Source organism: Bufo bufo, chromosome 3 (assembly GCF_905171765.1).
Source record: "Bufo bufo chromosome 3, aBufBuf1.1, whole genome shotgun sequence".
Classification (NCBI taxonomy): domain Eukaryota; kingdom Metazoa; phylum Chordata; class Amphibia; order Anura; family Bufonidae; genus Bufo; species Bufo bufo.
Window position 1 is genome coordinate 330,369,960 of NC_053391.1, and position 21,929 is coordinate 330,391,888.

The 21,929-nt window shown below is 42.5% G+C and overlaps 1 protein-coding gene across 1 annotated transcript in view; it reads left to right on the plus strand.

Moving 5' to 3' along the window:
• SH3D21 (SH3 domain containing 21) overlaps window positions 1–21,929 on the plus strand; it is a 116,988-nt gene that overhangs the window by 45,415 nt on the left and 49,644 nt on the right. The window contains exons 8-12 of the mRNA XM_040424414.1: window positions 6,394–6,512; window positions 10,182–10,280; window positions 12,876–12,921; window positions 17,713–17,811; window positions 20,364–20,462. Coding sequence (XP_040280348.1) covers window positions 6,394–6,512; window positions 10,182–10,280; window positions 12,876–12,921; window positions 17,713–17,811; window positions 20,364–20,462 — 462 coding nt within the window. The remainder of the gene's footprint in view (window positions 1–6,393; window positions 6,513–10,181; window positions 10,281–12,875; window positions 12,922–17,712; window positions 17,812–20,363; window positions 20,463–21,929) is intronic.

A 21,929-nucleotide genomic window follows, 5' to 3' on the forward strand; every position in this document is an offset into this window, starting at 1 on the left:
TACAATATCCATTAACCTTTGAAACGTGGCGGGAGCGCCATGTAGACCAAAGGGTAATACCTTGTACTGATACAGCCCCTCTGGCGTGACGAAAGCCGTTTTTTCTTTGGCAGCCTCCGTCAAGGGTACCTGCAAGTACCCTTTGGTGAGGTTCAACACAGAAAAATACCGGGCTTGGCCCAACTTTTCAATAAGCTCATCCACTCGGGGCATGGGATACGCGTCAAACTTGGACACCTCGTTAAGTTTGCGGAAGTCATTACAGAACCGCAATGTCCCGTCTGGCTTGGGTATTAATACTATCAGACTGGCCCACTCACTTTTTGACTCTTCAATGACACCCAGCTGGAGCATTAGCTGCACTTCCTCTGTGATAGCTTGTCGCTGAGCCTCGGGTACCAGGTACGGTTTTAACCGGACTTTCGCCTGAGGCTCAGTGATAATGTCATGCCGGATTACGGACGTGTGTCCAGGGAGGTCTGAGAACACATCCGTGTTCCGACTAATGAACTCCCTGGCTTCCTGAGCCTGTTTAGAGGAGAGGCTGTCAGCAATTTTCACGGTGGCAGCCGCTTCCCCTGCTTCAGACCGAGGGGCCGAAACCGCTTCCCCTAGAAACCCTGGTCGCGGGCTGTCTTCCGTACAGGTTTCCCTTTCCTTCCACGGCTTGAACAGATTCACATGGTACACCTGCTGCGGCTTTCGCCTTCCTGGCTGGTGTACTTTGTAATCTACCTCTCCAATTTTTTCAAGTACTTCGTAGGGCCCCTGCCACCTAGCTAGGAACATACTGTCTACAGTTGGTACCAGAACCAACACCCGATCACCCGGGTAAAATTTTCGGACCTCAGCCTGCCAATTATAGACCCTACTCTGGGCTCACTGTGCTGCCTCCATATGCTCCCTAACCAGAGGTAACACTGTTTCCATCCGTCCCTGCATCTGGGTAACGTACTCAACAACACTTTTTGTGCGGTGTGGTTTGTTGTTCCCACGCCTCTTTGGCGACATCCAATAAACCACGAGGGTGTCTGCCGTATAGCAGTTCGAAGGGCAAGAACCCGGTAGAGGCCTGGGGCACTTCTCGCACTGCGAACATGAGATAGGGCAGAAGAAGGTCCCAGTCCCTCCCATCCTTAGACACCGCTCTTTTCAACATATTTTTTAGCGTCTGGTTAAACCTCTCTACCAGGCCATCCATTTGCGGATGATACACGGATGTCCGTAATTGTTTTATGTGGAGCAACTTACAGAGTTCTCTCATGACCTTGGACATAAATGGGGTCCCTTGTTCAGTTAGAACCTCCTTAGACCCACTCTAGAAAACATTTCCATCAACTCCTTAGCTATGAGTTTAGCTGACGTGTGACGCAGTGGCACCGCCTCCGGGTACCTCGTGGCGTAGTCGAGGATGACCAGGATGTGCTGGTGCCCTCTAGCTGACTTCGGTACTGGGCCTATGAGATCCATAGCGATCCGCTCGAATGGAACCTCAATAATCGGGAGAGGGACAGGTTAGCTCATGTGGTATTTTTATAGAGCAGGTTGTCATGGACACGACAATACCAAATATGACTACATAACAAAGCATTTTTTGGTTTGATTCATTAGTGTCTCCACATTCTAAAAGCAGTGGCAGGGTACGCCAATAGAGGCAGGGTACGCCACTGCTATGGGGCCTGCGGAACCGGGGGGCCCGGAGCGCTCGAAAGGCCCCACCCCCTGCAACTGCGCTCACTGCAGGCTCAGAGGCGGTCTGCACACTTATAATTGGCTCCCAGCGCCGCCGATAATACACGCCCCCCCCCGTCTGACTTCTCATTGACTGTGCGCTCCCTAGGACCCAGCCGCACTCCCTCGGCTCGTGCGTCTGCTGCGCCAGCACTGCTTCACATACTGGGCCAATCAGCATTAGCAGTGTGTTAAGATCCTGCTGCTGATTGGCCCAGCCAGTGCAGGCAGCCAGTGCAGGCAGCATGGAAGAACTTTAGAGTGAGTTGTGCTGCCCGCCCGCCGGCCGCGACAGACGCCAGTGCCACCCAAAACCATCATCTTACAGCCAGTCCGGACCTGTGCCACTGCCAGCCCGTCCACACAGTAGGACTATCTTTACAACCGGGATCATTAATGAAAAAAATGTCTGTACTAATAACAGTCTGTACTAATAACAGTCTCTCTTAGCACTGGCGTAACTAGAAATGACTGGGCAGTGGGCCCCACAGGAAATTTTTGAACGGGCCCCCCCCAGCTGTTTGGCACCTCTGACCGGCAGAGACACTTGACTTCTTCCCTAATACAGTCCAAATTCTAATTATCGTACAAAAGACAAGTCATGGAAATATATGTATACTGTAGTATGATATTTTGACAGTAAAGGTAAGAATAAAGGTCTTCTGGTTAGTACAGTATACTTTCTATATTTCCATGACTTGTCTATTGGACGATAATTGGACTGTATTAGGGAAGTCAAGTGTCTTTGCTGGTCAGAGGTGCCGGACAGCTGGGAGGGGGGCAATTCAAAAATTTCCTGTGGGGCCCAGTCATTTCTAATTACGCTAGTGCTAATAGAGACTGTATAAAACGTTCCAGTTCCAGAACTTCATGTATAGGACTTTCTGAGGGCAGCAGCAAGCAGAGTTCCTGTGGGGGTGGGCGGTACTGTAGGCTCATAGAGGACTCAGGAATGTGCCAACCCCCTCGCCCCCCCATGAACTCTGCTGTTAAAGGGAACCTGTCACCTCAAAAACACAAATAAAACCGCCAGCATTAGTCGTCCCCAGTCTGTTCATAATTAGAGATGAGCAAATTTCATATTTTAAAATTCGTTCATGCTTCGTTTGGTGGTGAATAGTGAATTGCATTATGGATTCCGTTACCATGGACCAGAATGCAATTCCATGACGGAATGCATAACTGAATGCCTTTATAGGCAGCTTTATAGGCATTCCATTATTCATTCTGTCATAATAGAAGTCTAGGGCCTGCATAACGGATCCGTCCGGTTTGCGTTATGCTGGAGTCCTCAGTAGGTCATGTATACATTTCTTTATTGGCAAATGGGGGTGTGGCAGGGGAGGAGCCAGGGCAGGAGGTAGGATGGGCCATGGTAGTGGGCGGGGTTAAGGGGCCCAATTCAGATTCTTGGCTATGGGGCCCAATGATTTCTATGTACGCCCCTGTCTAAAAGCCATAGTTTTATTTATTTTGAGAAACTGTCTTGTGTAGGGGCTAATTTTTTTCGGGATTAGATGACGGTTTGATTAGCACTATTTTGGGGTGCGCATGACTTTTTGATCGCTTGCTATTACACTTTTTGTGATGTAAGGTGACAAAAAATAGCTTTGTTTACACCGTTGTTTTTTTACGGTATTCATCTGAGGGGTTAGGTCTTGAGATATTTTTATAGAGCAGGTTATTACAGATGCGGCGATACCTAATATGTCTGCTTTTTTTTATTTATGTAAGTTTTACACAATGATTTCATTTTTTAAACAAAGAAAATCATGTTTTAGTGTCTCCATATTCTGAGAGTCATAGTTTTTTCAGTTTTTGGGCGATTATCTTAGGTAGGGTCTAATTTTTTGCGGGATGAGATGATGGTTTGATTGGCACTATTTTAGGGTGCATATGACTTTTAGATCGCTTGCTATTACACGCTTTTTTAACACCGTTATTTTTTTTTACGGTGTTCATCTGAGGTGTTAGGTCATGTGATATTTTTATAGGGCAGGTTCTTATGGACGCGGCGATAGCTAATATGTGTTTTTTTTATTTACTTAAGTTTTACACAATAACAGCTTTTTTAAAACATGGCTCTATATTCTGAGCCATATTTTTTTTTATTTTTTGGGCGTTTGTCTGAGGTAGGGGCTCATTTTTTGCGGGATTAGGTGATGGTTAGATTGGTACTATTTTGGTAGGCATACGCCTTTTTGATCGCTTGCTGTTGTACTTTTAGTGATGTAAGGTGACAAAAAAATGGTTTAATTAGCACAGTTTGTTTAGTTTTTTTCCGGTGTTCATTTGAGGGGGACTTCAATTTTTGGGGGTCCGATCCCCTTTACAATGCATTCCAATACTTCTGCATTGGAATACATTGGCTGTATGAGTAATACAGTGTGTATTACTCATACAGCCTACTGCCAGTGAGATCTAGGGGGCTGGATCTCACAGGCTCTTCACCGGAGGGCAGCCCCGATGCCTAAGGAAGGCATCGCGCTGCCTTCCATGCCATAGGGTCCCCATTACAGCAGCACGGGGACCCGATGGCAACGCCGATCCCCGCCGGAATGACCCGTAAATGATGCAAATCGCAGGTCTCAATTGACCTGCGGTTTGCAGCTATTGCCGATACGTGGGGGGGGGGGGGTCGCATGACACCCTTCAGCATTGTCACAGAGTGCCTGCTTAATGATTTCAGCAGGCACTCTATTCCGATCACTGCCCGCCGGAAATACACAGGGCGTACCTGTATGCCCTGTGTCCTTAAGTACCGGGACATCAGGGCGTACCTGTACACCCTGTGTCTCCAAGAGGTTAAACTAATGCTTGGTTGAAGCACCTTTTGATTTTATTACAGCCCTCAGTCTTTTTGGGAATGAGTCTATCAGCATGGCACATTTTGACTTGGATGATTTGCCCACTCTTCTTTGCAAAAACACTCCAAATCTGTCAGATTGCGAGTGCATCTCCTGTGCACAGCCCTCTTCAGATCACCCCACAGATTTTCAATCAGATTCAGGTCTGGGCTCTGGCTGGGCCATTCCAAAACTTGAATCTTCTTCTGGTGAAGCCATTCCTTTGTTGATTTGGATGTATGCTTTGGATCATTGTCATGCTGAAAGATGAAGTTCCTCTTCATGTTCAGCTTTCTAGCAGAAGCCTGAAGGTTTTGTGCCAATATTGACTGGTATTTGGAACTGTTCATAATTCCCTCTAGCTTAACCAAGGCCCCAGTTCCAGCTGAAGAAAAACAGCCCCAAAGCACATTATTTATATATTTTTTTTGTTTTCTTCCCTCCACCTAAAATATCTCAGTTTGTTTTTCAATTAAGTGGTAGAGTTTATAGGTCACATTAAAGGTGGAAAAAGTTTTGAAATTATTTATCTTTGTCTAATTTTTTTACATCACAGAAACCTGACAGGGGTGTGTAGACTTTTTATATCCACTGTATATACAGCAAGAAAAAACATGTATATGTATACCATCTGTATACTTTTTAAATTATCTATTTGAAGGATCCATCAAAAAGGGTATGCCGTTGTATACAGCTGGCATCTGATTAAGAGATTCATTTTTGGTCAAAAAGGATAACATATACAAATGTGTGCCAATATGCTTATATCTGTCTGCAATTCCATTACAAAAAAAAGTTGAACTTTATTTGTGGTTTCCTTGTTTCCTGGTTTTTGTGATAAGCATAGCAGCTGAGCATACACTTTTAAGTACTGTAAAAAAATTATCTGGGCATAAATCTGCCAGCATAGCATTTAAAATTAGTCTACCCTACATTTCAGCACTTACTATGCAGGTCAAACTGCCTGTTCGCTTCACCTCCTGGAGGCCAAATGGACAAATCTTGTATTGATGGTCCCTAGTTTTGTTGATAAGAGAATACAAATCATTAAATATAGCTAACAATAGGGATAGCTTTGATGTCCTTCTAGAGAAAGTTCAGAAACATCAAAATAAATTATTTTAGGACCCTTAAAACTTAACTTTTAATAAAGATTAAATTAAAATCGCCCAATGTACCTAGGCGAATGATATTAAATATACATGGGCAAAGATGTGGCCCAACTACCACTGAGCGTGTGTCATTCACTGGATAATCCCAGTGATGGAATGTGTAAATAGCTTAGAAAAAGGCAAAACCTAAGGCAGTAATAGTGGCAGGACTAGGAGGCCTGGGGCAATTATGTAAGTGCCAGGGAGAAGAAAGAAAAAACTTTTCCTGTACATGCCCTAACTAGGCCTCAGCCCAGGGGCAATCCCTAATGGTGGGATTTCCCCATCCTCGTAACTACCCTATTTGACCCTAGGAAGCCCTGAATGATAGAAAATACCCTGGATGGAGGGTAGATAGAAAAGATAATTACAGAGTATCCCTTGATAGTAATTAGTATTACCAACTCCGTGAGTAATAAGCACACAAACCCCATTGTACTATCTATACAGACAAAACAGGAAAAATGTGGGTGTCTATAATATTTCTGCTCCAGGAAAGTTTTTATAAACAAGATATAGCAGAAACAAAAAACCTGCAAGTTGTAAGTACAGACTTACAACTAATTAATGAATCAAATATAAAACACAAGAGACATTCCCTGTGGAATGCAACATACATTTTTGGGAATTGATAGAATCATGGTTGTAATTTGCTTCTTCTACAGATTCATCCTCTGGGCCAGTTCCTATCAGTGAATTTGCCAGGGTTATGTTTGACTATGTCCCCACTCTGCCTGATGAGCTAGCCCTGAAGAAGGGGGATGTGGTGGCAGTTATCAGTAAGGTATGTCACCCTTATATGGTTTTTAAATTAGGATTATTTTATTGAATGATAGTGAATTTATTGTGATTTCTTGACACTGATCAACACAAAAGAGCTCATAAAGAAACCTTCCTACTGATTGGCCACATTTATCCTCAGCACCTTCCACTGTACCCTAAGTATAAAGCCAGAACTACGCTGAAATAGGCATTCATGATAATGTTATGGAATGGCCAAGTCAGGTCTGGCTATTTATAATTTACTCCACAATGACCACATGTACAAAGCTGAAAGAAACATGACCGCTCAGTAATTGCTCTAAAAGTACCTTTCCTATCCTAATTACTTACTAAAAGGGGTCTATGATATCACACCAAGAAGAGGCTCCCATTTCAGTGTTCACTGGGTCCCTGTTGGTCTCTTCTTCCTGGTACCAGCTCGACACACAAGAAATGCCTAGAGATGTCTGCTCAGCTAATCACAGGCCGTTGTCATGACCTACCTTAGCCAGTGATTGGATGAGCAGACATTTCATGACATTTCCTGTGTATTGAGTTGGAACCAAGAAACAGAGACTAACAGGGATCCGAATGAGTGGCTGGGGATTGTGGGGGTGAGTATCCCTTCTTTTATTTATTTTTTATAGCACTCTAAACCATTTCTGAAGATTTCTTTTCCACCTGGACAACCCCTTTAAAGATAGAAAATGAACATTTATAGAAGTGATGCAAAAGGGGAAAAAAGGCCCAAATTATTCTTGTTAGCCACCACATTTGTGTCTGCAGTCATCTACAGTGAAAGTATGGATTTTGTTGTGAACGTATTCCATGCAGTGCATGAATAATAATAGCATTTAACACAGCGCTGTAAAATAAGTTATAGCAGGCATGCTCCACCTGCAGCCCTCCAGCTGTTTAAGTTATAGGATACCTTCACATTTATCGGTCCACTTTTACAATATAAACATAAGCAGAGGGCCCTGTTTGCAATCTACAAAGAACAAGGGGTTAAATAGGAACAATGTTTTTGTTATATTACTGCATTTGCACATATCAAAAGGTAAGATTAAAGTAAAATGTGTAAAGAAGTGCATAGATATTGTAAAGCAAGGTGAAAGTTATATACAGGATAGCCTTAAGACAGGAAGTGGGGAACAAGTGATGTACTTCATTAGCTAGGTACTGGGGCATGCTCCCTTGAAGAGGTGGCATTTTAGAGACAGGTTAAGTAACCACAATGTACATGGTTTACTTATTTTGCAGCATGTTGATCACGACAGATGAGTATTCATTTCCATGGGGATCACACAAATGCCTAAGTGTATCAGTCTTTATCAGTTCTGTCTTGATCATTTTTTTGATGAGATCTTTCATACCCAGTTGTATATATCATTGAGTTATTGGGTGACGGGCTGAAAAAACACTGATTTAAACTGAAATCAACTGATCATTAAAGTGGCATTTCTATTATGTGAAGTTATCCCCTATCTACAGGATAGAGGATAATAATTAGATTGGTGGGACATCCTACCACTAGGACTTCAATGATCATGAGAACAGGGACTTAGTAAACCTTGGAGACCTACAAAATGAACTGGGTGGTCGGACAGGCATGTCCGCAGCCAATCTATTCATTTCTATGGGAATTCTGGAGATAGCCATCTCAGCTATCTCCATAACTCCCATTGGAAAGAATGGAGGGGCTGCGTGCATGCCCAGCAGACCACTCTGTTCATTTTGGGAGACTCCAGCGGTACAAGGTCCTTGTTCCATCGTCAGCGGGGTTCCTGGCGGTAGGACACCCACCAATCTAATAGTTATCCTCTATCCTGCAGATAGGGGATAACTTCCCATAACCGGAGTACCCCTTTGACCTTTCATTAAGTTGCTGAGCGAAAAAAAAGTACTGTAAAAAATATTCTTCTACTAAAATAAAAATGTAAGAAATGCAGAACTCAATTCCTCACATACGTCCCCTTAAAAGGATTTTATTTCAATATCTGTGAACTAATTTTCTGAAAATAGAGTTTTCAGACCACAGGCCAATTTCTCTTCTTTAGCCACAGTGTGTTCTATGCAAAAGACATCACTCTCAGTGCATGAATTTTATTTAGGTGTTCTAAGTCCAGTCACAAACCACCACTTTAGGCCCTGCACTAAGTATTACAGGGTGTATCGGTGTTCCTTTAGAACTAGTTCTAGAAAATGTTACTAAACTGGTTCCACATGTATAAACCATAACCATGGTTTAATTTGTTGATTTAAATGACAGGACTTTCTCACTGTAGTTAATAAAGAAAAAACTAAAATCTCCAATAAAGCTGTGTCGCATAGGTCACGATGTAGTTTAAAAATAAGTGCAGCTAAACCCCAAAGTAATCACATCAGTGCTTAAAGGGGTTCCTCTGGATAGATCATCAGCATCTGATTGGTGGGGGTCCGACACCCGGGACCCCCGCTGATCAGCTGTTTGAGAAGACAGCGGCGCTCCAGGAAAGCCGCAGCCTTCTCACTGTTTACCGCTGGCCCAGTGAAGTCATGACTAGTATCAACTGGCCATTCAAGTGAACAGAGCTTAGCCCCACCCAGGCCAGTGATACTAGTCACTGGGCCTGCAGTAAACAGTGAGAAGGCCCCTGGAGTGCCGCTGTCTTCTCAAACAGCTGATCGACGGGGGACCCGGGTATCGGACACCCGCCGATCAGATGCTGATGATCCAGAGGGTAGATCATCAGCTTAAACTAACTGCAGAACCCCTTTAATTTCAGCAACCACAATTATTCCCTACTTGTTCAGTAGAGGCAGCAGTGACCCCCGCTCTTCCCTAGTATTCACAGCAGTGCCGCCCCAAATACTTACAGCAGGGTCTTACTCTCCCACAGTAGTCGTAGCAAAACCTCTTCCATTTCTTCAGTAGTCACATTAGTGTCCACCCTTCTCCCAGTGGTAACAGCAGTCCCATTCCCTAGTAGTCACAACAGTGCTTCATTCTTTTCTATACAGTCACACTTTCTTTAAGGATCACAGCTTGATGTTACTGTGGCAGTGCCTCTCTGCCCTAGTAAAACCAGTGTCTCTCTTCTACCTCCAATAGTCATGACAGTATATTTCTCCAATTTACTCCACTAATTACAGCAATATTCCCCATTTAGTTACATGATGTGATTGCTGTGGGGTTTATCTGCACATATTGTTTCAGAATTTTTTAAACTACAATGTGACCTATTCAAATTTTATCTAGTAATCACAGAATCACCCCCTTACCTTACAGCACAGTTGATTTCCTCTAACCCAGTAATTACAGCAGTGACTGTCTCCCATAGTAGTCACAACAGTGCCTCTCTTCTCCAGTAGTCATAGCAGTGTATTCCCCTTCTTCCTCCAGTGGCCACAGCAGTGACAAATTCTAACCCCCAATACCGTGTTGTTTCTCAAACGGGTTGTCCATTTTGGACAATCCCTTTTTGTTAGATGTGTTACACAGATAACAGAGTGTTCCGCAGCCCGGACCCCCAGTGATTCACTGAAATCTGCATGGGAACTTGGCAGATATGTCTGGTTCTTCAGAGTGCAAAATGCTCTTTGTAGTCAATAACCACTCAGGCTAATAGATGAGCGTCCTCTATTAACCCAGAATGTTCTATTCCAAACCTGATATACATTTTGTAATATTGTTTGCCTCTCTACACAGGAGACAGAAGATGAAGGCTGGTGGCGAGGTGAACTTAATGGAAAAACTGGGGTGTTTCCAGATAACTTTGTGATACTGATACCTCCAAGCTCACAAATTGTAAGTGTGAACAGCTTTGTTGGCTGGTAAATGTACATCTGATGACAAGTAGCCATGTGCATTGCAATATTTTGGTCCAAAAACGACCAGCTATGGTCAACTGTTGATTTTATTTACCTTGTGATCATGAATGTTTCACTGACCATGAATGGGGTTAGAAATCTCACTAGTGTATACCACTTTATGGTCTAGTAATTTATTGATCTTTGTACGATCTGGGATTTTTGGCAATAGCACATTGTTCATCCCCATAAAGTAATGACTTTGACACATTTGCTGTAGCATGAGATGTGACACAGCCTTCTATCGCTGAACACTGTAGCGCACAACTACAAAGTACAAACCACTTCCTGTTCTATAATACATTGTGACAACAATCTATTACACCACAAGACGACTGTTTAGCAGTTTACAGAGATACCATAGTGTGTATTTCTTTCCGCATCATAGTATCAGTATTTCTAAACTTCTTTATATCATCAGTATTGCTACTGTGGGCTAATATAAATCTCACACAGGCTGATATTGTAAGGTTGTGCACATGCAAACTGTGCTGCAAAAACGAACTTCACTTGATTTTGTCTGTAACATTGTATATGTGTAAAATGATGATCCAGCTGTTGGGAAGTCTCTACGACAATGCTCCCATGATTAAATAAAATTGGCTAAATATCTCTTCTAAAGAGATAAGGAAATTATCTTTCTAGTGCCTCCTATAGGTGGCTTTCCTCTAAATCACTGTCAGAAAACATAGGAACTTTGTTATTAAGACTGGAATGTGCTATGCCAGTCTTGATAGGGCCTGCGCTGCCGGAGGAGGCATGTCATTTATGTTAAACTTATTATCTTTGGTGCTTTTTTATAAATTTTCTACTAAGCCTAATAATATGCTTATATTTCCTGTTCTGTAGAAATCGCTTTTCAGCAGTCATCCTATTATCATCACAGACAGGATTACAGTGAAAGTTAACCCCTTTATATAGATAGCTCAAGATCCTCCATTCGCAATAGGTGATTTTACAGCTTATACATCCCCCCCCCCCGCACAATGATCTCTGCACAGTTGATACTTCAGGATGTTACACATGCTCTATGTCACTAAACTTCTGTTCCCCTGCTTCATAATGTTAGGTTTATGCATAATGTCATCTGCTAAAAGTTTGCATCATTTCCTCTACCATGTGTATTTTCCAGTTCTGTTGCATTATATTTATGCTGTAGGTGGCAGCAGTATGTAGCAGAATCAAGCCAGTTAGTATACCTAGACTGGAATAGACCATTCCAGGCTAGCTTCCCCCTACCTGAGGAGGAGTGGAATGTTCCCACACTCTACTTCAGAGGGAGGATAGAAAGTTCTAGGCAGTGTTCCAGCCACCCCCTGTTGGGGTAGGCTGTGTGAATAGGAGCTCCCAGAAAACAGGGATCCCAACAAAGGATTCAGGCCCTTGCTAGGCCCAAAGCAACATTCCCAGCCTGAGTTCCTTACCTCAGCTGGATGACAAAGAAAGCAGCCAACTTCAGAACTACTAGATCTCCAGGAAGAAACCACCATTCCCTGCGAGCAGTCCTGTAAGTACAGATTCCAAATACAAGGAGAAGATAAGTACCTCCATAGCTAGTCAGGCCCAAACCAAGCAGAACCCAAGACAGAGCAGAAGATAGATACCTGCCAGATTCTTAAAGGCGTATGTTCAGATGCAGAATATATATATAATTCCTGCCACATATTGCCAATACCTGCTGGGATCCTAGACTATTGCTGTAACATTGTATGGATCTACAGCTGCATAAGATAACCTCAAGTAAAGACAAGTTGGACCCTATTCTCTGTGTGGAATTCCATCATTCCTTCATTACTCCTATTTACAACACTCAATTTGTTGCATGTGAGCCAGGATACAGGAGTCCAGCCGTACTAGGGTAGGAGACACCGTGGACACAATACAGAGACAATATCCCCCTCTGGCATTTCTAACCTAATACATGAGCTATACCATCTTAAGGGGCCCTTTTACAGTACCTGCGCAAGCTGCAACTGGCGTCATGAACTTAGTTACACCTAAATCTGACCCACTGCATAGCAGCCCCAATGACCCAGTGTCCTGCTCATTGCACATGTCTCGAATACTCAGTGGACATCTGTCTATTTTGCTTATGGTCCATGTGGCTATTGGGAAGCACAGCTCTGAACCCATCCTAATCATGTACTGAAAATAAAATAAAAACATGTACAATCAGAAAAAGACAGATAAAAAAAAGGAAAAAGGAAAAAAGTTATTTGCAAATCTCTGTCACCATGATCTTGGTCTATCTGCAGTACTACATGAGTAATACTACAAATAAGCAGTCCAGATCAAAAAAATTTACTGTCCCACTACCCTTCAATCCCCCACAATCAGAGCTCTAAGTTGTGCTGACTGAAATTGTCACTGCAGTGCACATGTACTGAAGTCCAGGCTGTGAAATTCAGCGTCGGATTAGGCACTGACAGTGGTTGTCTGTTGGTGGGTCTTTGGAGACTGTTATACAGTCAGAGCCTGGTGTTGGACAGCAGCACTATTTAGTCATGTCATTTTTTATTATTAACATTTGCAGAAATCCAGCAAACCTCCTACACGAACTGCCACACTGAAAGGACCAGGTAAGCTATAAACTTCAATAAAATTTCTCAAGTAAGTATGCAATATATGAATAAGAGTATTGGGTCTCCTACAATGACATTCCATTGTAAGTCCCTAGGCATTAATGTAGATTTGGTCTCCCTTCTGCAGTTAAAACAGCTACTCTACTGGGAAACAAGATTTTGGAATGTGTCTGTGAATTTTTGCCTATTCATCCAAAAGAGCATTTGTGAAGTCAGACACTGATTTTGGACAACGACCTGGCTTTCAATCCCCACTCTAGTTCATCTCCAAGGTGTTCGATGAGGTTGAGGACAGGGTTCTGTGCTGGCCAGTCAAGTTGTTCCACACCAAACCATGCCTTTATTGACCTTGCAGGCGGGCCTTCCCCAAACTATTCATACAAAGTTGGAAGCATGCAATTGTGCAAAAATGTCTTGGTATGCTGAAGCATTAGGATTTCCCTTTTTTATTATTATTATTATTTATTTAAAATCGCCATTAATTCCATGGCGCTGTACATAAAGTGAGGGTTACACATACATAATATAAAAAAAACAAGTACAATAAGCATCAAACTATTAACTAACTGGTACAGAAGGGAAGAGGACCCTGCCCGCGAGAGCTTACAATCTACAAGGGAAGGGGAAGGACACAGTAGGTGAGGGCAGAACCTGCTCATCTGGTTGTATGGTGACAGCATGCTCATTGTAGATGGTAGGCTTTCCTGAGGAGGCGGGTTATCAGGTTGATTTTAAAGGTTTAAGTGTTAGGAGAGAATCTGATGTGCTGGGGAGTGAGTTCCAGAGTATGGGGGATGCACGTGAGACATCTTATATAAATTGTGTGAAGAACAGATGAGAGGAGAACAAAGAAGGTCCTATGAGGATCAAAGATTACTTGTGGGGATCTATCTGGAAAGCAGGTCAGAGATGTAAGGAGGAGACAGGTTGTGGATGGCCTTATATGTAGTTCGCTGGGCAATGAGGAGCCAATGAAGCGATTTGCAGAGGTGAGCAGCAGAGGAGAAATGAGCAGAGAGGTGGATTAACCAGGCAGCAGAGTTGAGGATAGATTGGAGGATTGGAGGGGTGCGAGAGTGCTAGATGGGAGTCCACAGAGGAGGATTTTGCAGTAGTGGGAGGAGAAGGGGTCTAGGTGAACCTCTGAAAAACAATCCCATAGCATTATCCCTTTTCCACTAAACTTCACAGTTGGCACAATGCAGTCAGGCAGGTACCATTCTCCTGGCATCCGTTACACCCAGACTCGTCCATCAGACTGCCAGATTGGGGAGGGAAGTATGATTTGTCACTCCATAGAACGTTTCCACTGCTCCATTGGTGGTGTGCTTTACATCACCCATCTGACATTTGGTATTGCACTTCATGATATAAGACTGGCATGCAGCTGCTCAGCCACTGAAACTCATGCCATGAAGCTTATAGTTTTTGTGCTGATGTTCATGCAAGAAGAGGATTGGAACTCTGCAGTCAGCAAAGAGTAGTGGTGACTTTTACGCACTCAGTGACCCTGCTCTGTAACTTTATGTGGTCTCCACTTCATGGCTGAGTTGCTGTGGTTCCTAAACTCTCCCATTTTGCAATAATACCACTCACAATTGGAATATCTAGGAGGGAAGACATTTCACAAACTAACTTGTAACATTGGTGCCATCCTATTACCGTACCACGCTGGAATTCAGTGAGCTCTTTAGAACGAGCCATTCTTTCACTAATGTGTGTAAAGGCAGACTGCATGTCTAGGTTTTTATACACCTGTGTCAATGGGACTGAATGAAACAATTATATATTAAGAAGGCCTGGACATGTTGGATTTCAACATGTTTGATCTTTTGTTTTCAGAGGCGCAGATAAGCCACTGCCACAGGGGTCTGGAAGTAGCTTATTCTCTACTGCCCACTGAAAAAACATGCATGCTTGGCTCAGCGCTCTTTTAGAGTGGCCACTTTTAAAATATAGTTTCAAATATTATTATATGTAAAAATATATTGGGGAATTGCCTAAAAAGCAGAATCACCTACTTTAGTTACCCATTAATTAATATTAAATGGATGGTCTGTTACGGACAACCACTGTTTATCTTCCTGAGGCCTCATGCACATGACCGTATCCGTTTTGCAGTCCAGATATCTTGGATCCACAAAATACACATACCGCCGGTGTTGCATCTGCATTTTTTGTTGACCCATTAAGATTTTCTTTTAGTAAAACTAAGGGCCCTAGCCCAACCCCTGAAAAACAATCCCATAGCATTATCTCTCCACCACCAAACTTCACAGTTGGCACAATGCGGATGCAACACAGACGGTATTCGCATTTTGCGGATCCGAGATTTGAAGGCTGCCAAACAGATACAATCATGTGCATGAGGCCTCAGGCACATGGACAGTGGTTGTCCATAAGAGACCATCCATTAAATATTATCGAATGGGTCACTTAGGTAAACTAAAGTATCTGATTTTCATTTTTAGCAAATGCACCCAGGCTTTGGTGCCAGAGGGAGCCCAAAGGCTTCTTTGCCACATAAGAAGACATCAGTAATGGTACAGTACTTGGTAGATGTGGATCCCTGTTAGAGATTTTGAGTCCTAGGGCTATGAGTTACGTCTCTGCATACCTTGTTTTAGACTAATTCAGTGACTTGGGTCCTGTATGATCAATGGAGTGGTTAGTGTACAATAATAGGACAATCAGATGGTTCAGTGCTAAGACTTATATTGATATCTGGTGTTGGTCACCACAGAAATACATAGCAGTAGCAGCATCTTTCAACTCATGCAGAAAAAAAATCAAAAAATCAAAACCTTATTACATCAAACACACTCGAGCTCCAACATTTCTTAAGTGGAGGAAGTCTTACCACCAAGTTGTTTAATTTCACTATGTTATAGTATCTCTACTACAGTGTCCAGTATATACTAAGATTTGATAGATTATACAACTCTGCTTTTTTTTTCTTTAGTTATGTGTTTTAGAGGTTTTATTCTTATCTATATTTTTTTTATTCTTCATTTTTGTTACTCTTTTGTTGTTTTTCCTTTTGGTATATTTTGCCAACTGTACCTAACAATTCTCATAGCTCCTAGTGTTATCACTGTGTCTTGATGGTACAGATAAACAATTGTACAGTATCGGGACAATCAGGGTGCCTGGTATGTAGCCCTTTGCCTAGGTCTAGTGACCACAACCCTGTCTAATTTCTACAGATTATTAAATTCTTTGAAAAGGACATAATCATTTACCAAATATCACTGAAAAGGCCACACTCACTGATATCAGGTTCACTGCAGGACACAGCCAGGCCCCAATGGTGTATGATGGAGGTAGCGCATGAGCAAAATACCGATGGACATCCACTTACACACCTATCATCCATAAGGGGGTAGATGTTTAGGATTCTAAAAGCGCATGACTAGAATTTCCATAAAGTGCCAGTTACGTGGTTACATGTGGGTCACCATCCTAGCTAAAAGCTTATTGGTAGTGCCCATGCAATTACATCAGGTGGGCTTATCCATCGTCACTGTAAGTACATGCTACAACTGCTACACCCCAAACATCACAAGGACTGGCTGCATGCTGCAAAAATTATTAACATGAGGTGTTAGTTGAAATTTTGGTAGGTTGTGGTGGCTCACTAGCAAGTAGTTAAGGTATGGTACTGCAAGCTCATATAGAGGGAATCACACCACCCTCTCTTAAAGGCAAATGTAATAATAGGAAAATGAGCAAGCACTCGTACACTTGGCAACCAAATTGACATATGGACCACTGAGGAAGGGAGAGTGAATCTACCCGAAACGCGTATGGTAAAACAAGTGATGTACCTGCATTGAAAAGCCTCAGATAAAACTGTATGGCCATACAGAAGAAAATTTCTACAGTAAAGGATTAACTATTCTTATCGTCGAAAGCTGCACCAAAGGAAATTGCGGAACAGAGTAGCAACTCCCGCGATCTTTGGAACTCCCGCGAAATTTAAACCAGCTTGATGTATGGAGCGACTTAATAAGCTGGCAAATATTTAAAGCTCCATTGAAGCAATAGGGAGACAGCAGACGCTAGACAGTAAGCCAAATATCGATTTAAAGTTTTCTTCGATTCAAAATTCATATCGACCTTAAAAGGATATGCTATAAGAGACTTTTCACATTATCAGGATTCCTGTGGACACTTTATGAACATATTGCACTCCCAGTGAATATACCTACAACATTTTCAGTGACATTAAGTTTCCCAAATTGGGATAGAGCTCTAGAAGATAATAACCCCTCTTTCCCAAATAACAGCATATACTTGAAGTTTTTGGTGTGATATATGTTATTGAATTTATCAACACTATTGAGTGGTATCGAATATTCTATCGAATATTTCAACATTGAATTTTCTACCATTCAATTTATCGAATATTTTTATCGATCATATCTACCACAATATATGTGATTGTAATGTTGTATATTATTGCTACATTGTTCTTATAAATTGTATTACTTGTATTTTATGGGGATTTAATAAATATTTTCTGCATATGTCAATTTGGTTGCCAAGTGTACGAGTGTACGCTCATTTTCCTATTATTACGTTAGTTGAAATTTGTTCAAAATACATAAATTTGCAACCTGCGTAAAAGGTCGTCATAGTCTTGTGAGTCTCTACACTAAAATCAAAAGCGATTCACTGAAAATGACAAATGTTGAGACAGTTGTTTTTTTTTTAGGGGTGTGTAAATGCAGTTTTATACTTATCTACCATTTTAATTTTTTTAAAAAATTTTTAAAATAATTTTAGTAGTGAAAAAGGACACAACTGCCGTGGAGCTCAAGAAACCCGTGAACAGTCCACAGTCACCCAATGCCAATTCCAGTGCCAGTTCCCCAGGGCAGAAAGGTAGTGCAGACAAGTGTGGATGTTTTAAAGTTTTTTTTTTCATGCATGGTATAATATACAGCAACCCTTAATAGAATGTGACTAGGATGGATTGCCATTGTAGAGCTGCTTAGGGGAGTTGAGGGTCTCACTACACTGCACTCTGTCTTCATTTTATATTGCTGAGATTTACTATCTGGCTGTTTAGTCTGACATATCATATGCACAACACTCCATTATTATGTATTGTAGAGTAGGAACTCTGCTTTACAAGATAGCAATGATGCCTTCTCGTGTGTGATATGCCGTCATGGCTGAGAAGCCAGCCTCTTCAATATATAGTAATAATGCCATATTGTGTGTATGGTATGCTCTTATGGCTGAGCACCATGCCAGGAAAGGAGAGAAGGATCACTCTACAATAGATGTTAATGATGCAGTTGGGTGTTCAATAAGCCATCATGGCTGAGTAGCCTTACAGAAACAAGGAGGAAGATTGCACCCCTCCTCCCTGTTCCTGTCAGGCAGACGCTACTCCATGATGATGGCATTCAAAAATTTCAGCAGTGTCATGTGAATGTAGCACAGTATAGTGAGGTCTTGCCCCCTCACCCACATTCTAGGATGGGTTGCTGGAGGCCTTTAAAGAGTAAGACATTTTGATGTTTTCACTGTTGGTGTAACAACTGTCCCTAATTGTCATAACTACTAGTATTGCCACTAAGTATGTATTGCTACATTTCTTGATGATACAGAATTACGGTAAAGTGTACAGTATGGCAGTGGAGCTGCCAGAGGGCCACATGACGGCCATTGAAAGGGTGTATCTCACCCAGAGGAGCCTGGGTGAGAACAGAAAAGTCCCGGTAAAGCATGGAAAGGGGGTGTTGTTTGCACCAGGAGTGTGTCACCAAGAGGCCCGGCCTTGGTGGAGTAAAGGCCCTAGATATAGGTGGCCACTAAGCTAGTTGGTGGACACCAAGCTACTTAGCTTAGCTGGCTCCAGCTAGTCCAAAGCGGGCTTTTACTAGGAACAGGCAATGTGTTGGGTGGGTGCCTGTTCCCCATGCTCCACTCCGGGATTTAAGAATATGCCCATGTCCAGGGATGCTATTTAATCCTGTTGCTGGACTTGGGTGGGGCTCTCAGTCTGAGGAAGGAGCAGGCTGTGCTAAAGCCTGTGGGAGCTGGGACCCTCTGACCCTGTGTGGGGTAAGCACTGCGGTTTTTTGGGGAGCTGGGTGGTAGACCCAGATCCTGCTAGAGAGGGACTGTTTAGTCAGTGGCCAGACGGCTGAGGATTTGTTTTGATTTATGTTTTGGTTGCTGTTTGTGCATGAAGACAAATAAATGCACTGTCTGGAAGAAGTCTGTGAGAATGACCCCCGAATAAAAAGACGATCCCTTACAACAGTTATGGGACAACCAGGCTGCTCAATGTTGAGCTCCATATCTACAGTGTGCCTAGTAACCAAGACACATCTGCTTTGTACATATTATATAATATATATATAATAGCTCAGTATATATGGTACCTGACACAGCATTTTATGGTGGTAAATGGAGTCCTTGCGGCTCCATCGTAAGGAACTGTGCATATCAATGTATTTATATCATTGTCTGGTGTAAATACAATGAAAAATAGAGGATTTGGACTCAGCACCATATGTATGAAGTCAGCGAGGGCGAGACTTTTCTACTTAGAAATATGTTGGAAAAAGTCTGATCTGGGATTTTTAGCCTAAGCCATATCCATCAACACAGCATGAACCGTGTTGATAAATGTTTTACCCCCGCCACAGGGTAGAGATACAGGCAGTGGGTAAGGGGGGTATGCTAAGTTTTGCTGTGGGGCCCTTTGTTTTCATCTGTCAGTCAATAGAAACATTCTTAGGCCACTTTCACACAGTCTGTGCTTGATCAGTGATTTCCATCGATGATTGTAAACCAAAACCAGGAGTGGAGCCTTCACAGAGATAAGGTATAAGGCAGGCATCCTCAAACTGCGGCCCTCCAGCTGTTGTAAAACTACAACTCCCACAATGCCCTGCTGTAGGCTGATACCTGTAGGCTGTTTGGGCATGCTGGGAGTTGTCGTTTTGCAACAGCTGGAGGGCCGCAGTTTGAGGATGCCTGGTATAAGGGAAAGATTTCCTCCAGACCTGCGTTTTTGACCGCACAAGGTTTAGGCTCACAATCACTGATGGAAACTACTGATTGACCGACTGTGTAAAATCTAAACAGTGAGAAATTAACACACAAAGTGTAATACAAAGCTAAACCACATTTATTTATACAGTGATGAAGCATTATTTATATAGGGTTGAACAACTCCTTTAGAATAAGCATGCCATACCTTACAGATCTCCACTGGTTGGTACTCCCACATGTCCAAACAAGGAGCTGAAGACATACCAGGTTTTGCATCATGGAATAATACAGTACTTCTAATTATATTCTTCAGTCCAGAACAATAAGCTCAGTCAGTTATATCCTACACCTTGATTATGTTGTTGATTATGTATGTGTATAAACAGGTCTTTACACCATTGCATTTTTACTCTTCAATTTAGTATCAAAAATGAACAATACAACCATGGACCTCAAGCCTCCAATAAACAGCTCCCAGTCTCCCAGTGGCAAGCTCTGTTCTGGTTCCACAGGACAAAAAGGTAGAAAATTCTTGTTTTTACTGCTGGTGCATTTTTAGCAACTGTGCAGGTACTCTGACAGTACTCCCTTAGGCCTCTTTCACACGGGCGTTGCGGGAGCGTTGCGGGAGCGTTGCGGGAACACCCGCGATTTTTCAACACGAGTGCAAAACATTGTAATGCGTTTTGCACTCGCGTGAGAAAAATCGCGCGTGTTTGGTACCCAAACCCGAACTTCTTCACAGAAGTTCGGGCTTGGGATCAGTGTTCTGTAGATTGTATTATTTTCCCTTATAACATGGTTATAAGGGAAAATAATAGCATTCTGAATACAGAATGCATAGTAAAACATCGCTGGAGGGGTTAAAAAATAAAAATAAAAAATGTAACTCACCTTAGTCCACTTGATCGCGATGCCCGGCATCTCCTTCTGGCTTCATCTGATCTCTGTGCAGCAACAGGACCTTTGGTGACATCATTCCGGTCATCACATGATCCATCACCATGGTAAAAGATCATGTGATGATCGGAGTGACGTCACCAAAGGTCCTTTACCTGTAAAATGCTCACCACAGGTCCTGTTCAGCAAAGGAGACAGAAGGAGATGCCGGGCCGCGATCAAGTAGACTAAGGTGAGTTAAATAATTTTTTATTTTTTTTAACCCCTCCAGCGATGTTTTACTATGCATTCTGTATTCAGAATGCTATTATTTTCACTTATAACCATGTTATAAGGGGAAATAATAATGATCGGGTCTCCATCCCGATCGTCTCCTAGCAACCGTGCGTGAAAATCGCACCGCATCCACACTTGCTTGCGGATGCTTGCGATTTTCACGCAACCCCATTCATTTCTATGGGGCCTGCGTTACGTGAAAAACGCACAAAGAGGAGCATGCTGCGATTTTCACGCAACGCACAAGTGATGCGTGAAAATCACCGCTCATGTGAACAGCCCCATAGAAATAAATGGGTCGGTATTCAGTGCAGGTGCAATGCGTTCACCTCCCGCATCGCATCCGCGCGGAATACTCGCTCGTGTGAAAGGGGCCTTATGGTACGGCTACATGTTCAGATTTCTGGATGCAATTTTGGAAGCCAAAATGAATCATAAAATGATATAAAATATAATGGTCAGATATGACTTCTCTTTTCTGAATTCGCAGCTGCTTTTGGCTTCCGAACCTGCATCAAGAAATCTGAACATGTGGTCGTACCTTTAGATACTGATTCAAAAAGGACCTTTATCGGTTTCTGTGAACATGTAGCACTGTAAAGTTCAGTAAAGACTGTATTAATATTCATCTAAAAGTTGTGATCTCTGGAACCAGGGTTGCAGTTATCTATTGAGGCCTTTAGTAATGCAGGTAAAGCTGAAATTTGGAGGTAGGAAGTTTTTAAAGGGTATATTTAGGGTATGGGACTGAAATGCTACAGTAAATCTACACCATTTCTGCTGGAAACCTACAGAAGAAAAAGAAACGCAGA